Source organism: Sphaerulina musiva (assembly GCF_000320565.1).
Source record: "Sphaerulina musiva SO2202 unplaced genomic scaffold SEPMUscaffold_10, whole genome shotgun sequence".
Classification (NCBI taxonomy): Eukaryota; Fungi; Ascomycota; class Dothideomycetes; order Mycosphaerellales; family Mycosphaerellaceae; genus Sphaerulina; species Sphaerulina musiva.
Window position 1 is genome coordinate 532,569 of NW_016017392.1, and position 23,002 is coordinate 555,570.

The 23,002-nt window shown below is 52.4% G+C and overlaps 9 protein-coding genes across 9 annotated transcripts; 3 read left to right on the forward strand and 6 right to left on the reverse strand.

The window, feature by feature from the left end:
* Positions 1 to 3,359, forward strand: SEPMUDRAFT_151408 (glycoside hydrolase family 35 protein). Its single transcript, XM_016906800.1, has 4 exons — positions 1 to 156; positions 227 to 726; positions 781 to 892; positions 952 to 3,359. The coding sequence occupies exons 1-4, from the start codon at positions 10 to 12 to the stop codon at positions 3,223 to 3,225; spliced, it is 3,033 nt and encodes a 1,010-aa protein (XP_016757468.1). The 5' UTR covers positions 1 to 9; the 3' UTR covers positions 3,226 to 3,359.
* A 177-nt stretch (positions 3,360 to 3,536) lies between these two features.
* On the reverse strand, positions 3,537 to 5,653 carry SEPMUDRAFT_71979 (glucooligosaccharide oxidase; the record flags this gene model as incomplete). The annotated part of the gene is made up of 3 exons (XM_016909961.1): positions 5,152 to 5,653; positions 4,431 to 5,099; positions 3,537 to 4,052 (listed from the first exon to the last, which is right to left on the reverse strand). Exons 1-3 carry the CDS (start codon positions 5,452 to 5,454, stop codon positions 3,537 to 3,539), a joined length of 1,488 nt encoding a protein of 495 aa, XP_016757469.1. The 5' UTR covers positions 5,455 to 5,653.
* A 336-nt stretch (positions 5,654 to 5,989) lies between these two features.
* SEPMUDRAFT_151409 (DNA-binding protein) lies at positions 5,990 to 7,185 on the reverse strand. The gene has a single exon (XM_016906801.1). The coding sequence runs from the start codon at positions 7,108 to 7,110 to the stop codon at positions 6,418 to 6,420; it is 693 nt and encodes a 230-aa protein (XP_016757470.1). The 5' UTR covers positions 7,111 to 7,185; the 3' UTR covers positions 5,990 to 6,417.
* A 272-nt stretch (positions 7,186 to 7,457) lies between these two features.
* On the forward strand, positions 7,458 to 11,100 carry SEPMUDRAFT_151410 (ARM repeat-containing protein). The gene is made up of 2 exons (XM_016906802.1): positions 7,458 to 10,223; positions 10,283 to 11,100. The coding sequence occupies exons 1-2, from the start codon at positions 7,642 to 7,644 to the stop codon at positions 10,791 to 10,793; spliced, it is 3,093 nt and encodes a 1,030-aa protein (XP_016757471.1). The 5' UTR covers positions 7,458 to 7,641; the 3' UTR covers positions 10,794 to 11,100.
* Positions 11,101 to 11,168: 68 nt separating this feature from the next.
* On the reverse strand, positions 11,169 to 13,344 carry SEPMUDRAFT_71988 (uncharacterized protein; the record flags this gene model as incomplete). The annotated part of the gene is made up of 3 exons (XM_016909962.1): positions 11,169 to 12,182; positions 12,272 to 12,689; positions 12,755 to 13,344. 3 exons carry the CDS (start codon positions 13,342 to 13,344, stop codon positions 11,169 to 11,171), a joined length of 2,022 nt encoding a protein of 673 aa, XP_016757472.1.
* A 969-nt stretch (positions 13,345 to 14,313) lies between these two features.
* On the reverse strand, positions 14,314 to 15,720 carry SEPMUDRAFT_120211 (AMP-dependent synthetase/ligase; the record flags this gene model as incomplete). The annotated part of the gene is made up of 3 exons (XM_016901581.1): positions 14,314 to 14,939; positions 14,995 to 15,297; positions 15,354 to 15,720. 3 exons carry the CDS (start codon positions 15,718 to 15,720, stop codon positions 14,314 to 14,316), a joined length of 1,296 nt encoding a protein of 431 aa, XP_016757473.1.
* Positions 15,721 to 17,571: 1,851 nt separating this feature from the next.
* Positions 17,572 to 19,403, forward strand: SEPMUDRAFT_51623 (MFS multidrug transporter; the record flags this gene model as incomplete). The annotated part of the gene is made up of 2 exons (XM_016909197.1): positions 17,572 to 18,202; positions 18,328 to 19,403. The coding sequence occupies 2 exons, from the start codon at positions 17,572 to 17,574 to the stop codon at positions 19,401 to 19,403; spliced, it is 1,707 nt and encodes a 568-aa protein (XP_016757474.1).
* Positions 19,404 to 19,866: 463 nt separating this feature from the next.
* Positions 19,867 to 21,541, reverse strand: SEPMUDRAFT_135775 (cytochrome P450; the record flags this gene model as incomplete). Its single annotated transcript, XM_016902730.1, has 3 exons — positions 19,867 to 20,848; positions 20,908 to 21,108; positions 21,162 to 21,541. The coding sequence occupies 3 exons, from the start codon at positions 21,539 to 21,541 to the stop codon at positions 19,867 to 19,869; spliced, it is 1,563 nt and encodes a 520-aa protein (XP_016757475.1).
* Positions 21,542 to 21,691: 150 nt separating this feature from the next.
* SEPMUDRAFT_151411 (uncharacterized protein) lies at positions 21,692 to 22,842 on the reverse strand. Its single transcript, XM_016906803.1, has 4 exons — positions 22,566 to 22,842; positions 22,440 to 22,508; positions 22,202 to 22,266; positions 21,692 to 22,113 (listed from the first exon to the last, which is right to left on the reverse strand). The coding sequence occupies exons 1-4, from the start codon at positions 22,651 to 22,653 to the stop codon at positions 22,087 to 22,089; spliced, it is 249 nt and encodes an 82-aa protein (XP_016757476.1). The 5' UTR covers positions 22,654 to 22,842; the 3' UTR covers positions 21,692 to 22,086.
* Between the last annotated feature and the right edge of the window lie 160 nt (positions 22,843 to 23,002).

Consider the following 23,002-nt stretch of genomic DNA (forward strand, 5'->3'; position numbering starts at 1 on the left):
AAGCGCGCCATGTGGTACAAACAAGTGTTTCGAGCAGCCGTGCTGGCTGTCCTGGCCTTCCATGCTGCTGCACTTACCATCGCTGGCAAGCCCAATTTGATGATCAAGCCGGACAAGAGGAATACGCCGTTGCAAGATGTGGTAACCTGGGATGAGGTATGTGATGATTTTGTGCTGTGTGCCTTTCCAATAGAACGATAGCTCGACGACTGACAATCCCCTCAAGCGCTCCCTGTTCGTCCATGGCGAGCGGGTGTTGTTCTACAGTGGAGAATTCCATCCTTTTCGATTGCCCGTCCCGTGTCTATGGCTAGATGTACTTCAGAAGATCAGAGCTCTGGGCTACAATGGAGTGAGCGTGTACTGGGACTGGGCATTGTTGGAAGGAAAGCAGGGTGACTTCTCGGCAGAAGGCGTCTTCGCCTTGGAGCCGTTCTTTGATGCTGCGAAGAAAGCGGGCATATACGTGCTAGCTCGCCCTGGGCCATACATCAACGCTGAAGTTTCGGGTGGAGGCTTTCCCGGCTGGCTGCAGAGAAATCCCGGCTTGCTGAGGACCAGAGACCCGCGTTATCTGGAGGCAACTGACAACTACGTCCAAAGCATGTCCAAGATCATCGCAAAGGCTCAAATCACGAATGGCGGTCCAGTCATTCTATTGCAACCTGAGAATGAGTACTCTCATGGAGCACCAGATGCGCCAGATTTTCCTGACTCTGTGTACTGGTAAGTACTGCATATCTCTGGGCAATGGCTTATGCTGAGCTCACTTCTCTGTAGGCAGTACGTTGAGGATCAGTATCGTAACAACGGAATTGTGGTGCCGATGATCTCGAACGACGCCCACGCGTACGGCTATTTCGCCCCCGGCCCGCCAGCACTGTACAATGCGGTAAGAGGCAACATGCATTCACATGGCTCAGGCATATGCTGACATCTTCTGCTCCCTAGACCATCGACATCTACGGCCACGATGGCTACCCATTAGGATTTGACTGCGCAAACCCATACACTTGGCCGGACAATAAGCTCCCACTCGACTATCACAAAGTGCATCTCAATCAAAGTATCAGCACTCCATTCTCCGTCGTCGAGTTCCAAGGAGGCTCCTTCGATCCTTGGGGCGGACCGGGCTTTGGGAAGTGCACAGATCTGCTTGGACCCGAATTCCAAAGGGTGTTTTACAAGAATGTGTACAGCTTTGGAGCGACCATCTTCAACATATACATGATCTACGGAGGTACCAACTGGGGCAACCTCGGTCATCCCGGAGGCTATACCAGCTATGATTATGGTGCAGCCATCACCGAAGAGCGCACAGTTGAGCGGGAAAAGTACAGTCAAGCCAAACTGCTGGCCCATTTCCTCCAGGCATCTCCAGCTTACTTGGAAGCATTTGCGCAAGATAACACGTATGCCAATGGTTCTTTGACTGGGAATAGCGCAATCGCTACCACGACCCTCCTTACCAACAGCACCAAGTTCTTTGTCGTTCGGCATGCGGCATACAACTCTTTGGACACGACCGAGTATAGCATTACACTACCAACAAGCAAAGGTAACATTACCATACCACAGCTGGGAGGAAAGCTGTCGCTCCACGGACGCGACTCGAAGGTGTATGTCACCGATTACGACGTGGGCGGAAGCAATCTGCTCTACTCCACCGCCGAGATCTTCACGTGGAAGAAGTATGGCAGCCAGCGTGTGTTGCTTGTCTACACAGGACCCGATGAGATCAACGAACTTGCATTTACGTCGTGCGGCGATGCAACTGTGGTCGAAGGCTCGGATATCAACATGGACAACACCAACGGAGTGATCGTCATGCAGTTTGCCACCAGCACGGAGAAGAGGATCGTGTCCCTGTGCGACGGACTCAGCCTTCACATTGTCGACCGCAACAGCGCTTACGACTACTGGGTCGTGGAAAAAGCAGCCACTCCTTCCATCTCCGCACCCATCGTCAAGGCTGGCTATCTCATCCGGAGCTATACCATTGAGCAAAGTGCACTCCACTTGATTGGCGACCTCAACGCAACTACGACCATCGAAGTGATTGGCGGCGCACCAGATTCCATGACGGAGCTGACCTTTAATGGCAAGCAGCTTCCATTCACTGTCTCCAAATCTGGCATCATCACTGCAACGGCAGAGTACGCTGCGCCGGAGTACACTATTCCCAAACTCTCCGAACTGGAATGGAAGGTAATAGATTCGTTGCCAGAAATTCAGGCGGATTACGATGACAGCCTGTGGACGAGCGCGGACCTCACGTACAGCAACAACACCGCAAGAAATCTGACGACACCTACGTCCCTCTACGCCGGCGACTACGGATTTCACACCGGCAGTCTACTCTACCGAGCCCACTTCACCGCCAACGGCAACGAGTCCACCATCTTCCTCTTCACTCAGGGCGGCTCCGCATTCGGCCACAGCGTCTGGCTCAACGACATGTTCGTAGGCTCCTTCGTCGGCGCAGATTTATACAAAAACACCAACGCCACCTACTCCCTCCCTCCCACTCCCGCCGGCACCAAATGCATCCTCACCATCCTCCTCGACAACCAAGGCCTCGACGAGAGCGGCTCCGCCGGAGAATCCCCCACCGTCAACCAAAAGAAACCGCGAGGAATTTTAGACTACGACCTTCCCGGCCACGACCCCTCCGATCTCACCTGGAAACTCACAGGCAATCTCGGCGGCGAAGACTACCAAGACCGCGCCCGAGGTCCCCTCAATGAAGGAGGTCTCTTCGCCGAACGACAAGGTTATCATCTCCCGGGTACCCCCATCTCCACATGGGAGAAATCCAGCACTTCCGAAGGACTTTCTGCACCCGGTGTAGCTTTTTACGCCACAACGTTCAATCTCGATTTACCTGTCGGATATGACATTCCTCTTTCATTTTCCTTCGCAAACACCACTACGGATACTTCTACTACCCTTGCAACGGCGTATCGCGCCCAATTGTTTGTCAATGGCTACCAATTCGGAAAATATATTCACAATATCGGTCCGCAAGATGTGTTTCCTGTCCCCGAGGGGATTTTCAATTATCAGGGAGAAAATTATGTGGCGCTGAGTCTGTGGGCATTGGAGGCCGAAGGGGCGAAGCTGGAAGGGTTTGAATTGGTCGATGGACATCCGGTGCAAAGTGGATTTGGAGCGGTGGGGCAAAGTCCACAGCCGGGGTGGGTGAAGCGGGAGGGGGCGTATTAGTGTAGGACCTAGGTAGTATATACTGATTGTATCAGGGGGAAAGAAGGGGGAGGAGGATTTGTAACATTCCTTTTTTTTAGGTATTTACTATTATTCTTCCTCTTTGAGGGAGAAGAAGAAGAAGAAGATTTAGCCCCCTGTTCTTTTTTGTTGAAAAGAATTGTTTCTGAATCGGTCAGGTCTGGTTATTAGTATCAGTGATTTTATCCATCTATGATCTATTAGCCATTACCCCCCACAAAACGCACCGCTATTTTGGCACCAACTGACGGTCCTACAACAACCGGGAGACAGTCCAAAGCCTCAACCACTCAAACCCGAATACTCTGCCCATTCCGAAAAACATTTTCAAAATCATATCTCGCCTTAATCCCTCTCAACCTCTCGACATTCCCACCCCAATAACTCGTCGCAAAATCCTCCAGCCCATCATCCACATAACCCGGATACGCAGCATCATCCACTCCGGGAACCAACTCCCGAATCTTCTTATTCAAACCATTCAAAAAACCCTTTTGACGAGCAGAAACGCCGCCGTCGCCAACGAGGTTGACAGTATAACTCTGTAACCAGAGTAAAGCGTCACGATGGAAATAGGATGTTGCATTGGAAGGCACATCGTTGATTTTGCCGCCGGCGAGATCGAAGAGGATGAACCAGAGGGGAGTACCCGGATCGGTGGCGTTGCCGAGAGCGTAGTCGACGATTTCTGTCAGGACGGGAGGGGATGGGAGAGTGTCTTGTGTGAATTTCAAGCTTTTGGCGTAAAAGTGAGCGGGGGTGTGAGAGGTGAAGAGGGTGGAAAAGATGCTGGAAGGTTTGGCTCCCTGAGCGGAAAGGGCAGTTAGAAATCCGGCTTGGTCAATCTGATCGACGAGTTGGATGATGGAGGTATAGTTTAAATTGCGCAACAGAGGTCCGATGGTGGCGAGAGTGGTTGTATTGCTGATAATGGGAAGAATGCCCGAGTACGTTAGGTTGCCGAATAACGCTTGCAGTACTGGTGGCTGGACAAACGACAGGGCTGCGCTGAGAAATGTGTTATTGGCGGCTTGCACAGCCTGGGTGATAGCGGCCATGTCACCAGATTGAATCACTGGAAAGATCTGCTGAAGGGCGGCAAAGATGCCGAGGATGTCTGCGGCCGGAAGACTTGTGACGGCTGGGAGCAAGCCAGTAGATTCCAAGGTTGTGAGTAGGGCGACGGAGGCGGTGATGTTCGCCTGGTCCAGAACGTCGAGAACCGTGCGTGTTGGAATGGCGTGGGCAGTGATGCTATCCAAACCGACCTTGGAGAAGTCCACCTGGGATCCAAAGTAGGTTCCAATGAGAACAGCAAAGCCCTCATAGATGTAGGCAGTGGAACTGAATTCCCGTGGGAGCTGCTTCTGCGTGACCAGAGATTGCCATGCCGACAAGACTGCAGCAAGTGTTGAAGAGTTGCCAGGAACGACGTAGGAATACGGAATGGATGGCACAATCGGTTGCGTTCTGATCGTGATTGATGTGACGATACCGAAAGACCAGGCGGCACCACGAATGGCGAAGAAGATATCCTCGTTCACGCTCTCCGATGCCGTGACAATGGACCCGTCAGCAAGCACAACTTCCGCTTCCACAATCTGATCAGCTGCTAAGCCGTGGAGGCGCGACAGAGGTCCCAGACCTCCGATAGCGAAATGGCCACCTGTCCCTATCGAACCAATGCTACTGTATGCCGCGGTCCGCTCGTTTGCCTCGAGCTCTTTGGTGAGGGTCGAGAGAAGATTACCGGTGCCGAAGCTCATCGTCTCTGCCGAAACGTCGTAGAATATGTCATTGATGAAACCGAGGCGAATGGACAGCGAGCCATTTTGTCCTCCAAGGCCAAAGTTCTGCTCGTCTTAGCACAGCTCTCTGTATGTACGAAGGCGAAGGAAATCTCACTAGAAAGCTATGTCCGCCCGACAGTGCCTGCACAGCGACACCTGCTGAGCATGCACACTTCACGAGTGCGGCGACTTGTTCTGCACTGGTTGGGTATGCCACAGCTGATGGGATGTAGATGTGATCCAAATTGTAAACGTTCAAAGACGTCGTATAGTTGACACCGCTAGGCAGAGCATACTGCTCGGTTTTGCCGTCAACAGCATTAACAACGCATGCCTCGAAGGGTTCCTGCTGCCGAGTGATGACTTTGGCGTTGGTGTAGCCGAACGCTATCACTGCCAAAAGAGATGCGACCAACATCGTGACAAGAGAAAGATGTGGAGGAGCAGACTCGTGTGCAAACAGATTCCCAGGATCCCTACATATACAAGCTCATCTTCACGACGGGAGACGCCACTCTATCATGGTGTTCCTGGACCAGGCTGAATGCCTAGGGGTATCCATGATCCATGTCGCCCCGTACAGTAGTTGTGGCAACTGGGAAGTGTCTCTTCGGCTGGCGGTAACGGGAGCAGACAAGGAGAGAGACCCAACGAATCAAGTAGGCTCATTCTTCGTGTCATCTCTATCATATATTGCAAACAGGTGTTGGCCGTCCCTCAGCCACGCCCTCCACGTCTCTGAGCGCCAAGCTGTGCCTAAGGACTGGGACAAAGAGTGGAGATATGATTTCCGGATGATGCCTAAAGACCGGATCTGCAAGGGTAGAATTGTATACAATTGCATTGTACAGACAGCACAGTATGCCAACCGCTAATGCCGAGCTGTCGATACTCGATGGCATTTTATGGCTACGACGATGTCAGAGCAGGGGATGGTGTTGCTGTACTTGGGATGAGTCCAGACTGAGGGAGGTGCAACCTTGCACACCATAAATTTACAATTTTAATACCAGTGCAGAAAGTTCGAGGCTGACGTGGGCACTGGGTACCAGCGCCGAATTGAGCAATGGCCAACGCTTCAGAAGTTGGAACAGAGAGCCATCTGTAAGGAGCTACTGTATGTTTCGGTTAGTTTGACATTAGTTTCAGCACTCACTCCGGGCGGAAAGCTGTGAGAGTGTTGGTCCCCATGCTGTGCATCTGACTTGACATCTCGCCTGAGATATTGAGCGTGGTTGTGAGGGTCGCGGGCGGCAGGAAACCAAATGGAGTCCCTGCGATGGAACAGGTATCACGATTCATAGTAATGGCAGTAGAGCGTGAGCGAAAGAGTCGCCAAGCCCGGTCAGATCGATAGCGAATAGATGGCCAAGGGTTCTACTCAGTCAACCGTGCTCTGACTTGTATATGCTGCGGTCTTGTCTTCCAGTTCCTCGATCCAGGTCTCGAACATCATGCTGCCAGCTCTCACAGCTCGCACAGGTCTTGTATGTTTGTCGAGGTTTGCTGATGTGCCATCCGCAGTTGCCGTTCTTTCGGTGGGGATCCATAGCTGAGGATGTTCCAGAGGCGCTTGGCCTTCAGGCTTCAGCTCCACTGCCACAGTGAAGGTACATTCTGCTGGGAGCTGTTTCATGTCGACTCCACAAGTCGACAAACGGCTCATGGTTGCTCGCAGTTGTTCTTCCAGATCGACCATGGGAAGCACCGGCGTTTCTGGTCCTTCTATGGCCTCCAGAGGGGTGTTGTGCTCGCTCGCGGGCACGACAGGAAAGTGCGAGACGTCAAAGACGACTCTTTCCAACGGCTTGTTCTGCTTGCTGTACAGGACCACCGCCACGCGCTCAGCGGTCCCCTTGAGCAGTTCGACCTCGACAGCGTCGACGGCATCGTTGATCCACTCGCAGAGCTTGGGATGGCGACTCTGCCGCACGGCAAAGTTATACTTCCTGGCGGAGGTGAAGGAGGCGCGGGGGTAGATGCCACGTTCGTAGAGGATGGTATGGATGGCGACGGTGAGAAAGTCGGTGAAGGCGGTCACGAAGGTGATGAAGGTCGCCGTCCCTGATGACATGTCTGACTACTTGGTCATTGTCATACGCGCATATCGCGTGTGCATGTATGTGAGGAGGCAATGCAGCTGGATGTGCATGGAAGTCGTGTCGATGCAGGTTGGAAGGGGAAGGGGGGCAGCTGGAAGGAATATCGAAGAGTGCAGTGAGTGAGGTGTTCAGGTTCCAGTTGACGGGAAGACGCGACCGATGACGTAAGTTGGAGTCCCACGCGACGTGCCGGTTTCCCAGCAATTCTTTGCCAAGGAAAATCAAACACGTGGAAGGCACGAACCTCCACTAAACTCCACGTCTTTCCTCTTTCTGCGTGCACGAGACGAGACGAGCGAGCAGCAACCACGACCCGACGAATTTGGTTCTGATCCCGCTCCTGACCGCAGATCAACTTCCAACACCGGGCACTGTACCTCCTCCTCCTACCGTAGCGCCAATCCAAAGTCATTCATCTTCGGCTGGCCACCACACCACATTTCACGATTTGCATGTTACACCCAAATTACCGGCACTAGGAGGTAGCAGCGAAGCCACACGCCATGGAGGAGCAGCTGGTGCGTCTGCTTGCCGAGACCCAATCTAGCCAGGAAGAACCACGAAAGAATGCCGAGTATCGACTGAAGGAGCAATACGCCAATGCAGACTTTCCCCTCCTGCTGCTCTCCATTGGCGCCCATGATAATGTGCCCGAGGGCGTGCGGCAATCCGCCCTCCTGGTGCTCAAGAACTTTGTCCTCGCCTGCTGGTCGACGCAGTTCGATGAGTATGTCGGTCCGTTGTACGTGGACGAGGCCAGGAAGTCTCAAGTCCGGACGCAGCTTCTTGCATTGGCCACTAGCACTCGCGACGAGCGAAAGATCAAGAGCGCAGCCAGTCTAGTTGTCAGTAAAATTGCGACGGCGGATTTCCCAGACGACTGGCCAGACTTGCTGCAACATGTTATGAACGTGGTCTCGAGCGGAGCCGATAGTCAACTTCACGGCGCTCTCAAGGTTCTAAATGAGCTCGTGGACGACTGCTTCAACGAAGAGCAGTTTTTCAACATTGGTCATGCTCTGGTCAAAGTGGTCTACGATGTGGCTGTGAATGAGAACCGCAAAGCGACGCTCCGAGCGATCGCAGTGTCTGTGTTCCGGTCGACCTTCAACATTCTCGAGATGGTCATGGAAGACCACAAGGCGGCCGTCAAGGCATTTGCCGAAGAGAATCTCGCGGGCTGGCTCCCGTTCTTTGTGGAAATGATCAAGTCACCTCTGCCACCCTCCCCTCAGCGCGATCAAGAAAAGGGCGAAGTTGCCGAGCACTACCGTGGCCACGTCGCACTCAAGCTGCAGATTGTCAAGAGCTTGATGCGACTCCGGACGCTCTTTCCCCAGATGCTCTCGCCGCACAGCCCCGCACTCTTCTCTGCCACTTGGCAGGAGCTGTCCAATCTGCAGAGCCAGTACTACCAGATGTACATTGAGGACGATCGGCAGGGACGACTGGAAGATGCCGACGGGCTGCCGTACACTCTCGATTTCCTGGTGCTAGAAGAACTCGATTTTATGCAAGCCTGTCTTCGAGCACCACCCGTGCGAAAGGAACTCGAACAGCAGCTGCAGCCTGGCGGTGCGACCTGGATCGTCGATGTGCTGAAGATTGCTGTTGCGTATGGTCAGATCACGACGGAGGAAGAAGCTCTGTGGAATATCGATGTCAATGTGTTCCTGTCAGAAGAAGTTAATGTCACTGCCAATTACACTCCACGTTCGGCATGTGGTGACCTGGTAATCAAGCTTGGCGAGTGGCTCAATACAGTAACCGTGGAGAGCCTCCTGACATACACACGCACGCTGTACTCTGAGAATGCAGGCTGGAAAGCAAAGGAAGCTGCTCTGTACCTGCTCAATCAGCTTCTCGGCGACTTTCAGGACGTGGAGAAACAAATCGGCCATGACTCTGCTCGAGGCTATGTTGATTTCATCAAGCATGCCATGCAGGAAGAGCAGGTCTTCTTGCGCGCGAGAGGTTATCTTGTCGCGGGCAGTCTGACCAGGACATCGGGAGATGCCTTGCAATCTGTGGCAGCCTCGTTCATGGAGGCATCCTTGCAGGCGATAGCCAGCGACGAATCTGAGATTGTCAAGGTCTCGTGTATTCGTGCCTTGCAATACTACCTAGCGGCACTACCTTCTTCAATCACGCTGCAGAGACAGTCTGAAATTGTGGCAGCGCTGTCCAATTTCCTCAACACGCAAGATCTCAGCGACCTGGACGACAGTGACGATCTTCTTATCACGATCATCGAGACATTACGCGATGCCATCATGCTCGACACTCGCACCTGCCTGAGCGGTGGTGGCATTGATCTGTTGTTCACTGTTGCTAGCAGAGGAGCTGCAAACTTCCAGATTGCGCTATTGGTCACTGAGATATTCGAGGAGATTGCAGAGACAGTGGCTCGTGCAGGACCAGAGGCATATGCGCAGCTTGCGCAGAAAGTCCTGCCCTCGCTGATGGGCGCGTTTGATGTTGCCAGCCTGACCGAAGAGAATGCACTAGCCAATCTAGCCGCAGATCTCCTCTCTGTGATAGCAGACAACGGTTCCAGGCCTCTTCCTCAAGGGTTTGCGAATACCGTGATGCCGCGTCTGAATCGCTTGCTCCTCGGATCACAAGACGATGAGCTCCTCAAGTCTGCGACGGCGGCCGTAAGGCACATGTTGCGACACGATCCCGACCAGGTCTTCAATTACCAAAGCCAGGATGGCAAGGGTGGCTTGGAAGTCGTTCTCATCATCATCGATCGGTTGTTGAACCCCGCCGTCGACGATAATGGTGCCGCAGAAGTTGGTGGCCTTGCGGCAGAAGTGGTGGAGAAGGCGGGATCGGAGAAGCTGGGCCCATATCTCATGCAGCTGCTGCAAGCGGTGGCAGTCCGACTGGGAACTGCCACACAGGCACATTTCATTCAGAGTCTGATTCTGGTCTTTGCTCGACTGTCGCTGATATCTGCGCAGGAGGTCGTTGGTTTCCTCGCCGATGTTCGCATCGGTGACCAAAATGGCTTACAGGTGGTCATCACGAAGTGGCTGGAGAACTCCATCAACTTTGCGGGCTATGAGGATATTCGACAAAAGTGAGCGGGGAACCGCTCCGGAACAATCACATGATAGATTGCTGACTTTTTTTCTCTAGCATCATCGCGCTGTCCAAGCTTTACGAACTCAACGACCCCCGCCTCTCCCAAATACAAGTTAAAGGCGACCTGATCGTGCCCAAGTCCGACCGCATTATGACTCGGTCTCGCGCACGACAACAACCTGATCAATACACGATAATTCCCGCGCAGCTCAAGATTGTCAAAGTCCTGGTGGAAGAGCTTCTATCGGCATCAGGAGGATCCGCTCGCAATCTCGATGCTGCGGCAGCTGCGGAGCTCAATGACGATGATGACGACGATGACAACGGGGACTGGGAGGACGACCCCAACGAATTCTTGGACCTTGGGGCCGGCATGAGCAAATCGCAATTGATGGCATATGGCGCCGAGGACCATGCATCGGCCACGCGTGGGCAGGATGATGAGACGCAATCATTCTTGCTGAACTTCTTTCGCCAACAAGGACAAAATCCCGAGTTTGGCAATGTCTTTAATGCGCTCACGCCCGAAGAGCAACAGAAGTTGCGGAGTATGACGACGTCGTGAGGGTGAATTTTTTTATTCTTCTTTTCTTCTTCTTTTTCATCTTCTTCACTGCGTTGTAATCTCTCTTTTGAACGGCGTCATGTCGATCAGCGCATGCCTAGGGGGGGTGGAGAGGGGAGGAACATGGGAGAGGATGATCCAACAGCGAATAGTCAGATAGCGATTGCCATGGAGCGACTTTGATGCAGAGTAACCACGATGCCCATCCATGCATTGCTCAGTGCGGGTGGCCTTTGTCTTGCTCTTCGCAATGAATAAATATATATATACATACCTACGTTTTGCACTGAGAATCCTAGTGGCTAATGTACCTGACTCTATCTAGGTAGTCCATCTAGTCCAGTACTACAAATCTGTCGATATCAAAAAGCCATCTCAAACTTCAAGGAGATTACTCATCCTCGTCTCCTCAACATAGCCCCGTTTCCGTCCTACAACTTTCAGCTGCACTTGACACATCTTGTTGTTTTCCAATTTCGACGAGTCCAAAGTGACTAATTCTCCCTGTGTAACATTAAACTCCTTTCCATACACCTCCCCATCCACGATCCACTCTGCCATCAATTTCATCCCCGGATCCCACCGTCCTACACTCTTCGCCTCCACCACCGACCTCCCTTGCCCACGCCGCTTCACTTCCACTTCCGGGTCCGCCTGTCTCGCGAGTGCAGCTTCACGGCCTCCGTGCGCGAGGACTTCCTTCCATTGGTTTCCTCGTGCGGTGGAAGGGGTGAGTGCGGAGGATAGAGGGGTGGGGCCGTCAGGTGCGTGGTCGGAAATGAATTCCAGGAGAAATTCGAGGTAGGGCCAGAGTTCTCGGCGTTGGTACAGGCCTCCGTGGGTTTGGTGGGGGAGGATGGTGATGTTGGCCCAGTGGGGGTCATTTGCGCCGGCTTGGGCGTTGACGCGGTTGGAGAATTCTTGGACGCCTTCGTTGAGAAAGTAGTTGTCCCAGCTGCCGACGTAGATGAAGATGCGATTGCGCAGGACTTGGCCGAGGTTTTTGGAGGTGGCGTTCCAGTGGGAGGTGATGTGGTGGGAGAGGTCCATTGATTTCCAGTATTCGACTGCTTCGGGGTAGATTTCTCCCGTCACTTTGTCCCATGGCTCGAGAGGGTAGCCGTTCAAGCCCTGGGCGCCAAAGACGGCGTTCCAGACATCCCATTGTGCGGAGGAGCGGGAAGAGGTGCCAAATGTGAGTTCCCAGTGGTTTTCCTGCGCGACTGTCGTGACGTCGGTCAAAGTGCCATTGATGACTTCGCGGATGGAGTAGATGCTGCTTCCGTTGGGTCGAGTGTATGCATTCTTGGCATCATATAGGGGTATGTCTTGGTGCCGGTGAAAGTCCAGGGAATCGGGATAGGAGGAGAAGCATGCACCGAACAGGTCCTGTACCACCATTCGAATTAGCATAGTTCTCCCTTCAAGCAGCATTGCGCGGGCATCGAGACGACTGATCTGGGCGTGTTGCGACTCACGGGACGAAAGATGAGACTAGCGGCCGACGACCAGCCGCCCGTAGAGCCTCCTTCTTGGATTCGTGCATATGGTTCTGCAATGGTGTTGAAGAGGCTGTCCAGATGAGGAATCAATTCATCATTGATCGCATCTCCATACGGGCCCAGATTGGCGGTGTTGACAGCGTAAGAGTCGTCGTAGTAGGGCGCCTCGTGGCGGAAGGTGACGAGGATCAATTTGGGCGTCTCGCGATCGGCAGTGCCATTTGCCCCTGGGATGATACCGCTGTCCCAGGCTTGCATCCAGCTTCCGCCTTGGTAGTATGCGAACGCCGAGTCTCCGCCGGCCCAGTGGTCTTGTGAGTAGATGACGGGATAGCGGGTAGCAGTGTCGGTGGCGTTGTAGCCATGTGGCAGCCTGACATTGGCGCCGACATAGCTGCAGAAAGGAGGCGGGGAAGGTTAGCACAGACAGGGGAGGTACGAAGAAGAACCTGAACATACATATCTCGATTCCAGAACTCGCTGAGCACCGAACTTCGAATTTTGACGTGTTTCAAAGTTTCCGTGTCGGCGTAGTTGCCTTGCGAGCAGCCACCAATCTCGGTTCCCCGGAACGGGTCGACGGGGACCACTGCAGTGAAGTTCAAACCGATGGTCTGTGGGCTGCCCGAAACGGTGACATTGGTGGCCGGCGTCGTCAGACTGCCAAAGCCAGCAAGCATCGGGGCTCCGTCGCCGCAAGGAAATGGGAGGCTGACCACCGATCCATCGCTGCGGGTCACGGCTTCGTATGGGTTCAGAAAGGCCTGCACAGTGTAGTCACCCGCCGGCACTTCATCCATGCTGACATTGGGCCAGCCAAAGACTCCGGAGCTCGTATGCTTTCCGCTCCCGCCCGACAGTGAGAGCTGGTCGCCAGCGCCGAAGTGGTAGACATTTCTGCCGAAGAAGAAGTTTGGTGACGATGTGACATCCGTATCTTCGAGAGGATCGGTTCCGGCGGGGGCGAGCAACAGCACGACTCGACCATTCGTGCTGCTATTTAGAAGACCATCTGCTACAGAGATTTGCACATGCAGACGGTGCTGCATGTGGCCGAAAACGACATGGGAGAAGAAGATGGCTGCCGCCGTGATGGCAGTACAGGGATGGACCATTTCTGCGTGCGTGCTCGGGCTTGGGACCGACGAGGAGGAGAAGGAGTGATCGAACAAGGAGATTTACAAGAGACTGAAGGTCAGCTCACGCTGATGGCGGGAGTGGAATACAGTCGAGGGCACACGGTCAGTCAGGTAGTGGGTGCATAACAAGCTCGCACTGGATGAACACTCAGCCTACGGTAGTATGGGCATATCGTGCGTGCTTCGCAGCGACCTTCCCTCTCGGACTAGTACGCGAGCTCGAGCGCCGACTTTCTGTCACGATAAAGCGCATGTGGGCTGCATGTACCTGCATTGATGATACCTATGATTGTGCATCCTGCCGCACGAGGAGGGAGGGGGACCTGCTCATCTCCACCTCCCAAACGAATGGCACGTCATGTGCTAGGAGTATAAGGTACTAAAGTACCCCTTAGTATCACGAACGATGGCGCTCGAGGCAACGTCAATCGTGAAATTGATCTGGCTTGTGTCCGTCTCTGGCAATCGGCCGACGTGGTGGAGGTGAAATAGCACCGAGGATGGCTTCTCCCCCCTCCCCCCCACCACCACCACTAGAAGTCCAGCATGATAGTGCCCTTCTGCAGGCAAATGACGATCAATGATGACTAAGGTGCTATGCCTTATGGGTCTGCGATAACAGAAGGTGCGGCAAACGACGAGAAGTGTAATTGGGAAGGAACGACGAGCTTCGATCAGAGAGGAAGGTGCGAAGTCGGCCTGGACCGAGACTTCGTTTCGTGCCGTGCCTTGCCGTGCCGATCATGCCAAGAACCATGGATTGATATCAAACTATCTTAGGTAATCAAGAATGGATCTCATCACATGACGCCTGCCGTCTCTTCTCCCCGACTCCACCCCAAACACCTCACCTCACCTCACCTTGTCCCTGCTCTCCTTTCATCGCAAATCCACTACTCCCATCAACTTGCCACTGCGTACATTCACCTCGAGTTCTTCAAACTTGACTAGTCGGACTCGTACGCTCCCGATCAAGCCCATGGCGATGTGTTGTGGCAGCATCGGCCGCTCTTCCCATAAACGCTCGAGCACTCGTCGACAGAGCTGGTCGCGTGCACCTTCATCAGTCAAGTTCAGTCTTTCTGTGCATTCTTCGCGGTTGGCAGCGATAGACACTTGCAGACAATCCTTTCCCGCCTCTCGGGTCAGCACCGCCTGAACGCCCAGAACTGCTACGGGAGACACTGCTTCGACCGAGATTCTCCTAACATCCTGCATGTCCAACGACACCGGCCCCAGTCGGATGCTGGTTCCTGAACGGCCAAGCAATCGGAAAATGCCCGCTTGGTAGTCCACCCACTCGGCACGATCCCCAGTAGGATAGCGCACCACAGGCGTCAAGCTGCGAATCAGACTGGTGACGACAATGTCTCCCGCCACCCCGTTCTCTCGGATCACCTCACCGTGGGGCTCATCGGTAGAGACAAGCAGTTCTAACTCCACGGAAGACTGCAACACTCGATGGACACGAGCGTCTTCCTGGCCTGCGGACTCTGCAAAGACGCCTGTACTTGGTTAGCATGTCATTCAGACCAGAGCGGAGCAGTAGGAATTTCTCACCAGCATCCATAGAGCCCAGGATGCAGCTCCGAAACGTCGCATTGGGGAATAGCTGCTGTAGAAGCACGCGCTGGTCTGGGTATAGCGCTTCTCCTGCGAACATGACGGCATGAACCAACGGGAGTGTCCTTTTCTGTGGCAGCATGTAGTTGGCGAGATTGACCAGACTCGTGACTGTAGACAGCGTTGCCGTCACGTCGAATTCCTCGAGCAAATCTGCATATGACTCTGGTGGGGCTGGTCCACTGATGGGGAGATGCACGGCTGGTACCGATGTCGAGAGGATACTCAGCACATGCAGCACTGTGAACGGATTGGTGAGTCGATTGCCGTCTCTCAAAAGAAGCTTGCGCACTTACAAAAAGAGCCCCATAGCTCGCCAGCATAGAACAAGTTGGCCACACGATCGCCCGGCCTGAGCCCCGCCGCAACGAGACCAGCTCCCAGTTGTGTTGATGTCCTCAATAGCTCCGATTGAGAATACGCCGTCGCTTTTGGCTTGCTCGTGGTTCCGCCCGTCTTGAACACGACCCCATCGGTCACGGGCGCCGTTCGCACCAGATTCCCCCGGGTCGTGTTCGCAGCCCAGTATGCTGCGTGAGGTACGACGGGCAACGACTGCAATGTTGTGCTGCTGTCTGAAATGTTGACCTCTTTATACAGCTCTGCGTAGAAGGGAGACGCGGTCTTGACGAAGCTCAGGAATGATCGGAGTGAAGCGTCCATGATTGTGAGTCTTTCTTTCTCTTTCTCTTTCTCTTTCTTCTTTCTTCTTTCTTCTTTCTCCCTTCTTTGTCTCTTACTCTGTCTCTCGAATGACCCTCTTTCTTTAAGTACCCAGAACCTTGTCGAGGGAGACTTGCCTTATTATATAAAATACCTACCTCTCAGCAGACCCTCTCTACAAGATAAAGACGTGCATGATGAACAAGGAAGTGCTCTGACCCCTACCCATCAAATACGAAATATATCTTCTGGGCCATTTTTCTTCGCCACAAATCGCATTCTACGACGAGGGAAGGTCGGCCTTTTCCGAAGAATTTCCAATTGCATCATTCATCTATTCATGCAAACTAGTAGTGCCAGTTTCGTGATGAGTATAGATACCTAGTATATCACAGCAGCCAGTTGCCTGAGCACTCACGCACGCACAGACGGACATGTCCGATACACGATGTTCCACTTGGCACCAGCTCAAGAGGCAAGCCAGCCTCCTTGTTACAGGTACATGAGGTAGGTACCAGGGACTTTATCTTACCTTACCTTACCCAGGTACCTCCTAGTATATGCACGTCAGCTGTTTGCACATGTACATATGTATGCGTTATGCAAGGTCAGGGTCACCATCCGTATCACTGCGCCACAGCCACATCGGAGTCGCCGCCACACCACACGGATTCGCCACGTGGAGTGGAGTGCAGTCGATATTCAAGGGAGGAGAATATTCAAGGACAAGCAAGGGTCCTTCCTGTTTTTTTATCTGCTCAATGGAAAAGGGTATTTTTTTTATTTGCTCAATGGAGAAGGGTGTATTGTTCCTTGCCAAAAGAAAGGTATCTACATTTTCCTGACTCGGCTATATTCTACAGACTTAAGGTAAGGGTAGGTAGGATAGGTACAAGGTGAGATTCTTTTTTTTTTCTCAACTAGGAGGATGTTTTTTAGGGAGCGTTTTGAAACTATAGCGTGTAGTAAGTCAGACTATGTACTACTACTAGTAGTAGACTTAGGGCCTATTCGGTAACGTAAAGAGGGGTATTATAGTAGGATCCTTGTTATATTTTGCCATATCAGGTATGTATATATATCTCTCTCTCCTTTCAGACCGGTATACGAGAGAGACAGAGAAAGAGAGAGGGAAAATAGGCTATGCAGTAAGGTAGCAGTAGCCAAGACAAGACAGAACAGGGGAGGACAGAATAGGACAGGGGGAGGATAGGATACAGACTTGGCTTCGCTTCTTCTTTCTTTCTTTTTTCTCCAAAAGCATGAAAAAGGGACAGATAACACAACATACAGCTTTTTGCATGGGAGGATGTACCTTAAGTCGTCGTCGTCGTAACCCTGACTACATGTAACGGGACTTATGGGACGGAGATGCCGAACGAAAGCGAAGAGAGCTGGACATGAGAGGGAGGGAGGGGAGGGGTTGATTCGGATATGTCCGTTGTGATGTGATGTGACATGATACAGTACACACAAGATGGAAGGGTTGGAGGGGGGGGAGGTTGCTGATGTGGTACCTACCTAATGCTTGTGTATGTAGTTAGTTGGAGGCTTGGAAGCACTTACTGTAAGTCCTAGGTAAGGTAAGGTAAGGTAGTAGGAAGAAAAAAAGGGGGAAAAACAAAAGATGGGAAGTGAATTCTGCCATTGTAGTTTTTTTTATCTTCTTTCTGGGTTTTTACCTTTTGAGGATTGATTCGATTTTTTTTTTTTTTTTTTGTGTTGGAACTATTATATTGGCGATATCGAAAGCAATTACAGCTCCCGCATTACCTCTCTGCCATATCACTCCATCGAGTCTCTTCTTTTCCCTTCCCCTGGGAATCGTCTAACGACAAAAACAACAACGAAATGCCAAACCAAAATCCCCTTGTCGATTCAGAAGAACCAAACGATAACAAAAACAACAACAACAACAACAACAACGACCACCATGTCCCCACCACCCCAACACCACCACCACCACCACCACCACCACCAACCTACCCAACCGGTCTCCGCCAAAATCTAACCCTCCTCGCCACCTCCCTCAGCATATTCCTCGTCTCCCTCGACTCCACCCTCCTCTCGACCACCATCCCCTCCATCCTCGACACCTTCCACCACCTCTCCCACACAACCTGGTACACAACCTCCTACATGCTCGGCATGGCCACCACACAAGCCTTCTGGGGCAAAGCCTATTCCTGCTGGCCTCTCAAATCCACATTTCTCATCTCTGGCATTATCTTTTCCACTGGCGCGGGAATTTGTGCCGTTGCGCCGACAAGTGAAGTGTTTATTTTGGGGAGGGTTGTGGGAGGGTTCGGCGGGGCGGGGGTTGCGGCGGGGACTTTTTTGATTGTGGCGTGTACGGCGCCGGTGGAGAAGAGGCCGGTGAGGTTGGGGGTGGTGAGTTTGTGGTTTGTTGTTGCTGCTGTTGTGGGGCCTTTGGCTGGTGGAGTTTTGGCGACGAAGGTATCTTGGAGGGCGGGCTTTTATGGTGAGTAGGATTTTTCTTTTTTCTTTTTTCTTGCTCCTTTTGGTTTTATGATACCAGTGTTGTTGTTGGAAGTTTGTCTTCACTTTGGCTAACGTGAAGCTTTCTTTTTTCACCACCACCACCAGTGGGTCTTCCTATCGGTGGAATTTCTCTCGTGTTAATTTTTTTCTTTTTCGAAACTCCTGCTCATGCCAGACCCGCCCCCTCGAGCTTCAGGGGCAAATTACTCCAACTGGATTTCGCAGGTATGCTCCTGACCATCGCATTCGGAGCTTGCCTGGTCCTAGCACTCCAATGGGCCGGCATAACCAAGTCCTGGAAATCCGGCCCTGTCATCGGATGTCTTCTCAGCGCAGGCCTCGCACTCAGCCTTCTCATCAGCGTCGAAATCTTTCTCGGCGAGCTCGCCGGCCTCAGTAGTCGTTTGATCCGCCAGAACAAAACCATCGCATTACAACTCCTATTCAACATCACCGTCTCCGGAACCTACTATCTCATGCTCTACTACCTCCCCCTCTTCTTCCAAATCATACAAGGAGTCAACGCCGCGCAATCCGGCCTTCGAATTCTCGCTCTCGTGGGAACTTCTGCCCCCGTCGCGATCCTCTCCGGCCTCATTCTCTCCAACACGCAAGATTACCAACTCATTATGCTCATTAGCGCCATCTTCAGCACCGTCGGAAGCAGTTTAATTTTCACCTTGGGCCCGCAAAGTAGCACGCTGCAAACTATCAAATATCAAATTTTCGTCGGCATCGGTCTCGGGTTGAGTATTCAATTGAGCATCATCGTCTGCCAAAATGTCGTTGCTGCATCAGATCTCACTCGCGCGAATACGTGGGCTTTGTGGATTCAATTGTTAGGCGGAGCGGTCGTTTTGGCGGTTGCTCAATCTGCTGTGTCGAATCGTCTTCTGGCCGTTCTGCCGGAGTTTGCACCACAAGTATCTTCTGCTGCGGTTCTGGAGGCTGGACCGGGGAATTTTCGAGCGGAATTGGAGGCGGAGCAGATTGGGGAAGTGGTTCGAGCGTATATGTCTGGGTTGAAAATTGCTTTTGGAATTGCTTTGGCGTTGAGTTGTGGAAGTGTTGTTGTGGCTTTGCTCGTGTTGGTTGTCGATCGTCGTAAATTGGGCGATGGTAGGCTTGGTGATGCGGAGAAGTTGCAGGTTGAGAGCGCGTCGGAAGAGACGGTAGCTTAGTGTAGTGTAGTGGCATCGTCGACGACGCTTCGAATACAGGTATTGGAAAGTAGACGGATGTACATTTTTTTTTTTTTCGTTACAGCTCGAATTCTCGAAGAAGATTGATATCCAACTATAATGCAGTCCCTATCTGGTACTTGGACGAGAACTTGAAATTTCAAAGTCAAAAAAGCTTCCTAACAAAGGGCGCTGGGACTACGGAGGTATGGTACAACGTTAGAAGCGAGGTGCCAGAGCAAGCTCTATACTACATATGGTCAGACCGTGGTATAACAATACCTTGGTAGCATAGCACCAGAGCAGACGAAATGACAGATGATCAGATGAACTTCCAGGTCCAGACAGATTGATAAATTCAAGAAATTTCACTTTTATAAATGACCAAAAATCACGCCGTACTCCATAAACGCATCATCATCATCATCTACCCATTCGTAACATCATACCAACATCCATCCCCTCACACCTCCGAAGATGCGCGAGGATACAACACCGCATTCCAGTTGCCATCATGAAACTGCATCGTAATAAACTGCCGAATATCCAACTTCTGGTTCGGCACCTCCACCACATCGAATCGTGCCATATAGTTCGCGATGACAACACGCATTTCGTGCCAAGCAAAGTTCATGCCGATACAAGAATGCGCGCCACCGGAGAAGGGGAAATAGGCAGAGAGGTCAGCATCTGGAGCATGATCTTTCAATGGGTGATCGGCGGGCAAGAATCTTTCGGGCCAGAAGCGGTCAGCTTGAGGCCAGTATTCTTCGTTGAGGTGGATGGCGCGGTAGGATGCTGAGACGACGGTGTAAGGGGGAATAACTACGCCGTTGAGTGTGACGGGATCCTTGAGGGTGCGACGGCCCAGCTCGGACGCGATGGGGTGCATGCGGAGGTTCTCCTTGATGCAGGCCTCGAGATATTGGTATCGAGGGTCTTTGCGGATGTTGACACCATCGAGGAGTGGGTCGCTGACACTGAGAAGAGGAAGGGTGTCCATGAGCTTTTTGCGAACTTCGGGGTTACGGGCTAGCTCAAGGAAGAGATAGCACATTGTCGCGGAAGTAGTCTCCGCTCCGGCGAGAAGCAGCTCGGAAAGGTTGTCCAGAATATCGCGAGAGTTCATCTTGTTGCCGTTGTCGGGTCGTACACCTTTTGTGATCAGGTGTTGCAGCAGATCCTGTCGCTCATTGTCGGACTTTTCTCGTCGACGATTGACAACGCTTTCGATTGCGGTCACCATTTCTGCTGGCCAATCGAACTTGAGGTGGATGCCGAAACGTCGAAGAGCGCGCTTGAAGTAGACGAGAGCATATCTCCTCTGGCAGCCGCTGAACGCAGCACGCGGTATCTCCTGCCATGCCTTCAAGCTGAAGCCTGGTTCTGGAACTGTGTCTGGAGCAACGGACCCGAAACCTCGACCAAAGGCACACTCGCCCATGCTGTGAGACTCCATCAGTCCACCAAAGTCAACAGGATGTGCATAGGCAAAGGAACTTACATCTCCAAAGCGATACGGTGCAGATCATCCATGAGGTTGACCTTCACTCCCTCGCTACCATAGTTGGAGCCAAGACGATCATGGTAGGCATTCATCATGTCTCGCACAGGCTTCTGGAACAACGTGTCCAGCTTGTCAAGGTAAGTGACAGTGAATGCAGGTGTCATGGTCGTCCGCAGACGCTTGTGAACCAGAGGCCGGCTGTAATGTGCGTCAGCTTCGCCATGCACCACCATTAATATGTGGATACTAACACTTCACCAAAGAGCCCCGCACTCTCCTTCTCACGGCTGATCTCCGCATACATCATGACCTTTGGGAGATCAATCTGCTGTATGATCTGCTTCAATGCCACTTTGTCCGAGATCCAGACTTGTCGCGGCCCAAGGCGCATGAATGGTCCATACTTGACGTGGCCCGCCTCGACCATTCTCCATACTGTGCCGCGGGCAAAGCCCAGCGTCAGATGCACGCCCGTAAAGGGCGCGTACCAAGGGCCAGGCAATTGAGATAGAGGAGACCGGTATGCTTTCCAGCATTGATAGATGTATTGAAGGATTAATGTGAAAGCGATGAGAGACAAGACATAGGGGGCTGTGACGATGATGGAATTGTACAAAGTTGAGATGGCCATGGTGATTGCCTGAGTTCGAACCCGTGATCAACGATCGGTTTGCAGTGTCGAGCGTGGAGATTCCGCGCTTCGTGGCCAGTATATAAGGGCTGTATGTGCCGTACAATGCTTGAGATCGTTCCTATATCCGATATTCTGAATGATATATTTCGAGGAAGGACGATGAATCCGGTGGAGATGGAGCGTCACAAGTACCCCGATGAAGCCGCAGCAAATGTTTGGGATGCGTTGGAATGTGGTCGATGCGGGATGTGACTGGAATCGAGAGCCGGATCATTAATGGGTCCTTCTTATAAAGAGAACCAGTCATGGTTCTTTGGACATGGCCATGCGTCTGACCACGAGAAGGAGTCGTGTTTCATGGAAGTCATTATCAGCGTACTGCAATTGCGGCCTGGTCTAGTTCACTTCGATTCGACTTGACAGCGGCGTGAACGACTTTCACAATTGCCGATTGCTTCCTGAACCCTCGATATACGAGAACACCAAGAGATAGCGTCCAGACCTATGCAACGACGTACAGGTGCTAGAGTGCAGGCGAGACGTCAAGCTAGGTCAATCGTGGTTGAAGCCTATTTGTGGTTAAGGGAGCAGTATATCGACATGAATTGGAGAAGCTCATTGGCGCGGAGAAGGGCGAGATCCCTGCCAGGAACTCACCTCTAAGATACCTGACAGGTATGTAATGACGCACTGCCACATGGTAACATCGGTGGCGTCAAAGACTGGGAAGCAGCTGAACTTAGCAGAAGTCATGTTTGAGGTAGCAGAGACTCCAGAGAGGGAGCATGGTTGTGCCACCTAGTCCTGGTAGGGCTTAGGAGGTAAGGAAAACTCCTCGATCCGGACAGTGGTGGACCTATCATAACACTAAGCATCTGCAATGCCCATCACTTACCGGCACCACCGTTGCTCTGCATACTCCGGACTTGAGCGATAGTCGACGCAAATGGCAAAATCTTTCCTGCTATGTTTATATAACATCAGCGACGAGGAGGTCGTGTTAGGGTGGAGAAGTCGGCACAATTCTGCGTGATATGTGGCCTCTTCGTAGTCCAGGGTACCACAACTCCCTGACACAGAAGATATTGCTCGATCAGTGTTGAGTGCATCTCATCCGGAACACGGCAAGATCTCAGATTTCCCTGTCCGTCATAGCATAATGTAAGTACCTAAATTGCGAACGCTAGGCAGATGATAATGTCCACTTCCTGGGATAGGTTTCGTAGGCGTTTCGCTGGGGGTAAGGTACATGAGTTCATGGCGAGATTTCTGTTGCATGCTCAACGCCAGATTTCCGCAGCGCAGTTCAGAGAAGTTGTCTGTATTTCCAAGTGACGGGACGTGGCTCTGGCTACGTGGGTGACGGCCAGCGGGCTGAGGCGCTTGCCTTGCCCTGCCCTGCATGTGCCACCAGTACCTCCTAGGAGGTAGCGTTGCCAAGCATTCGGGGTACCCCCC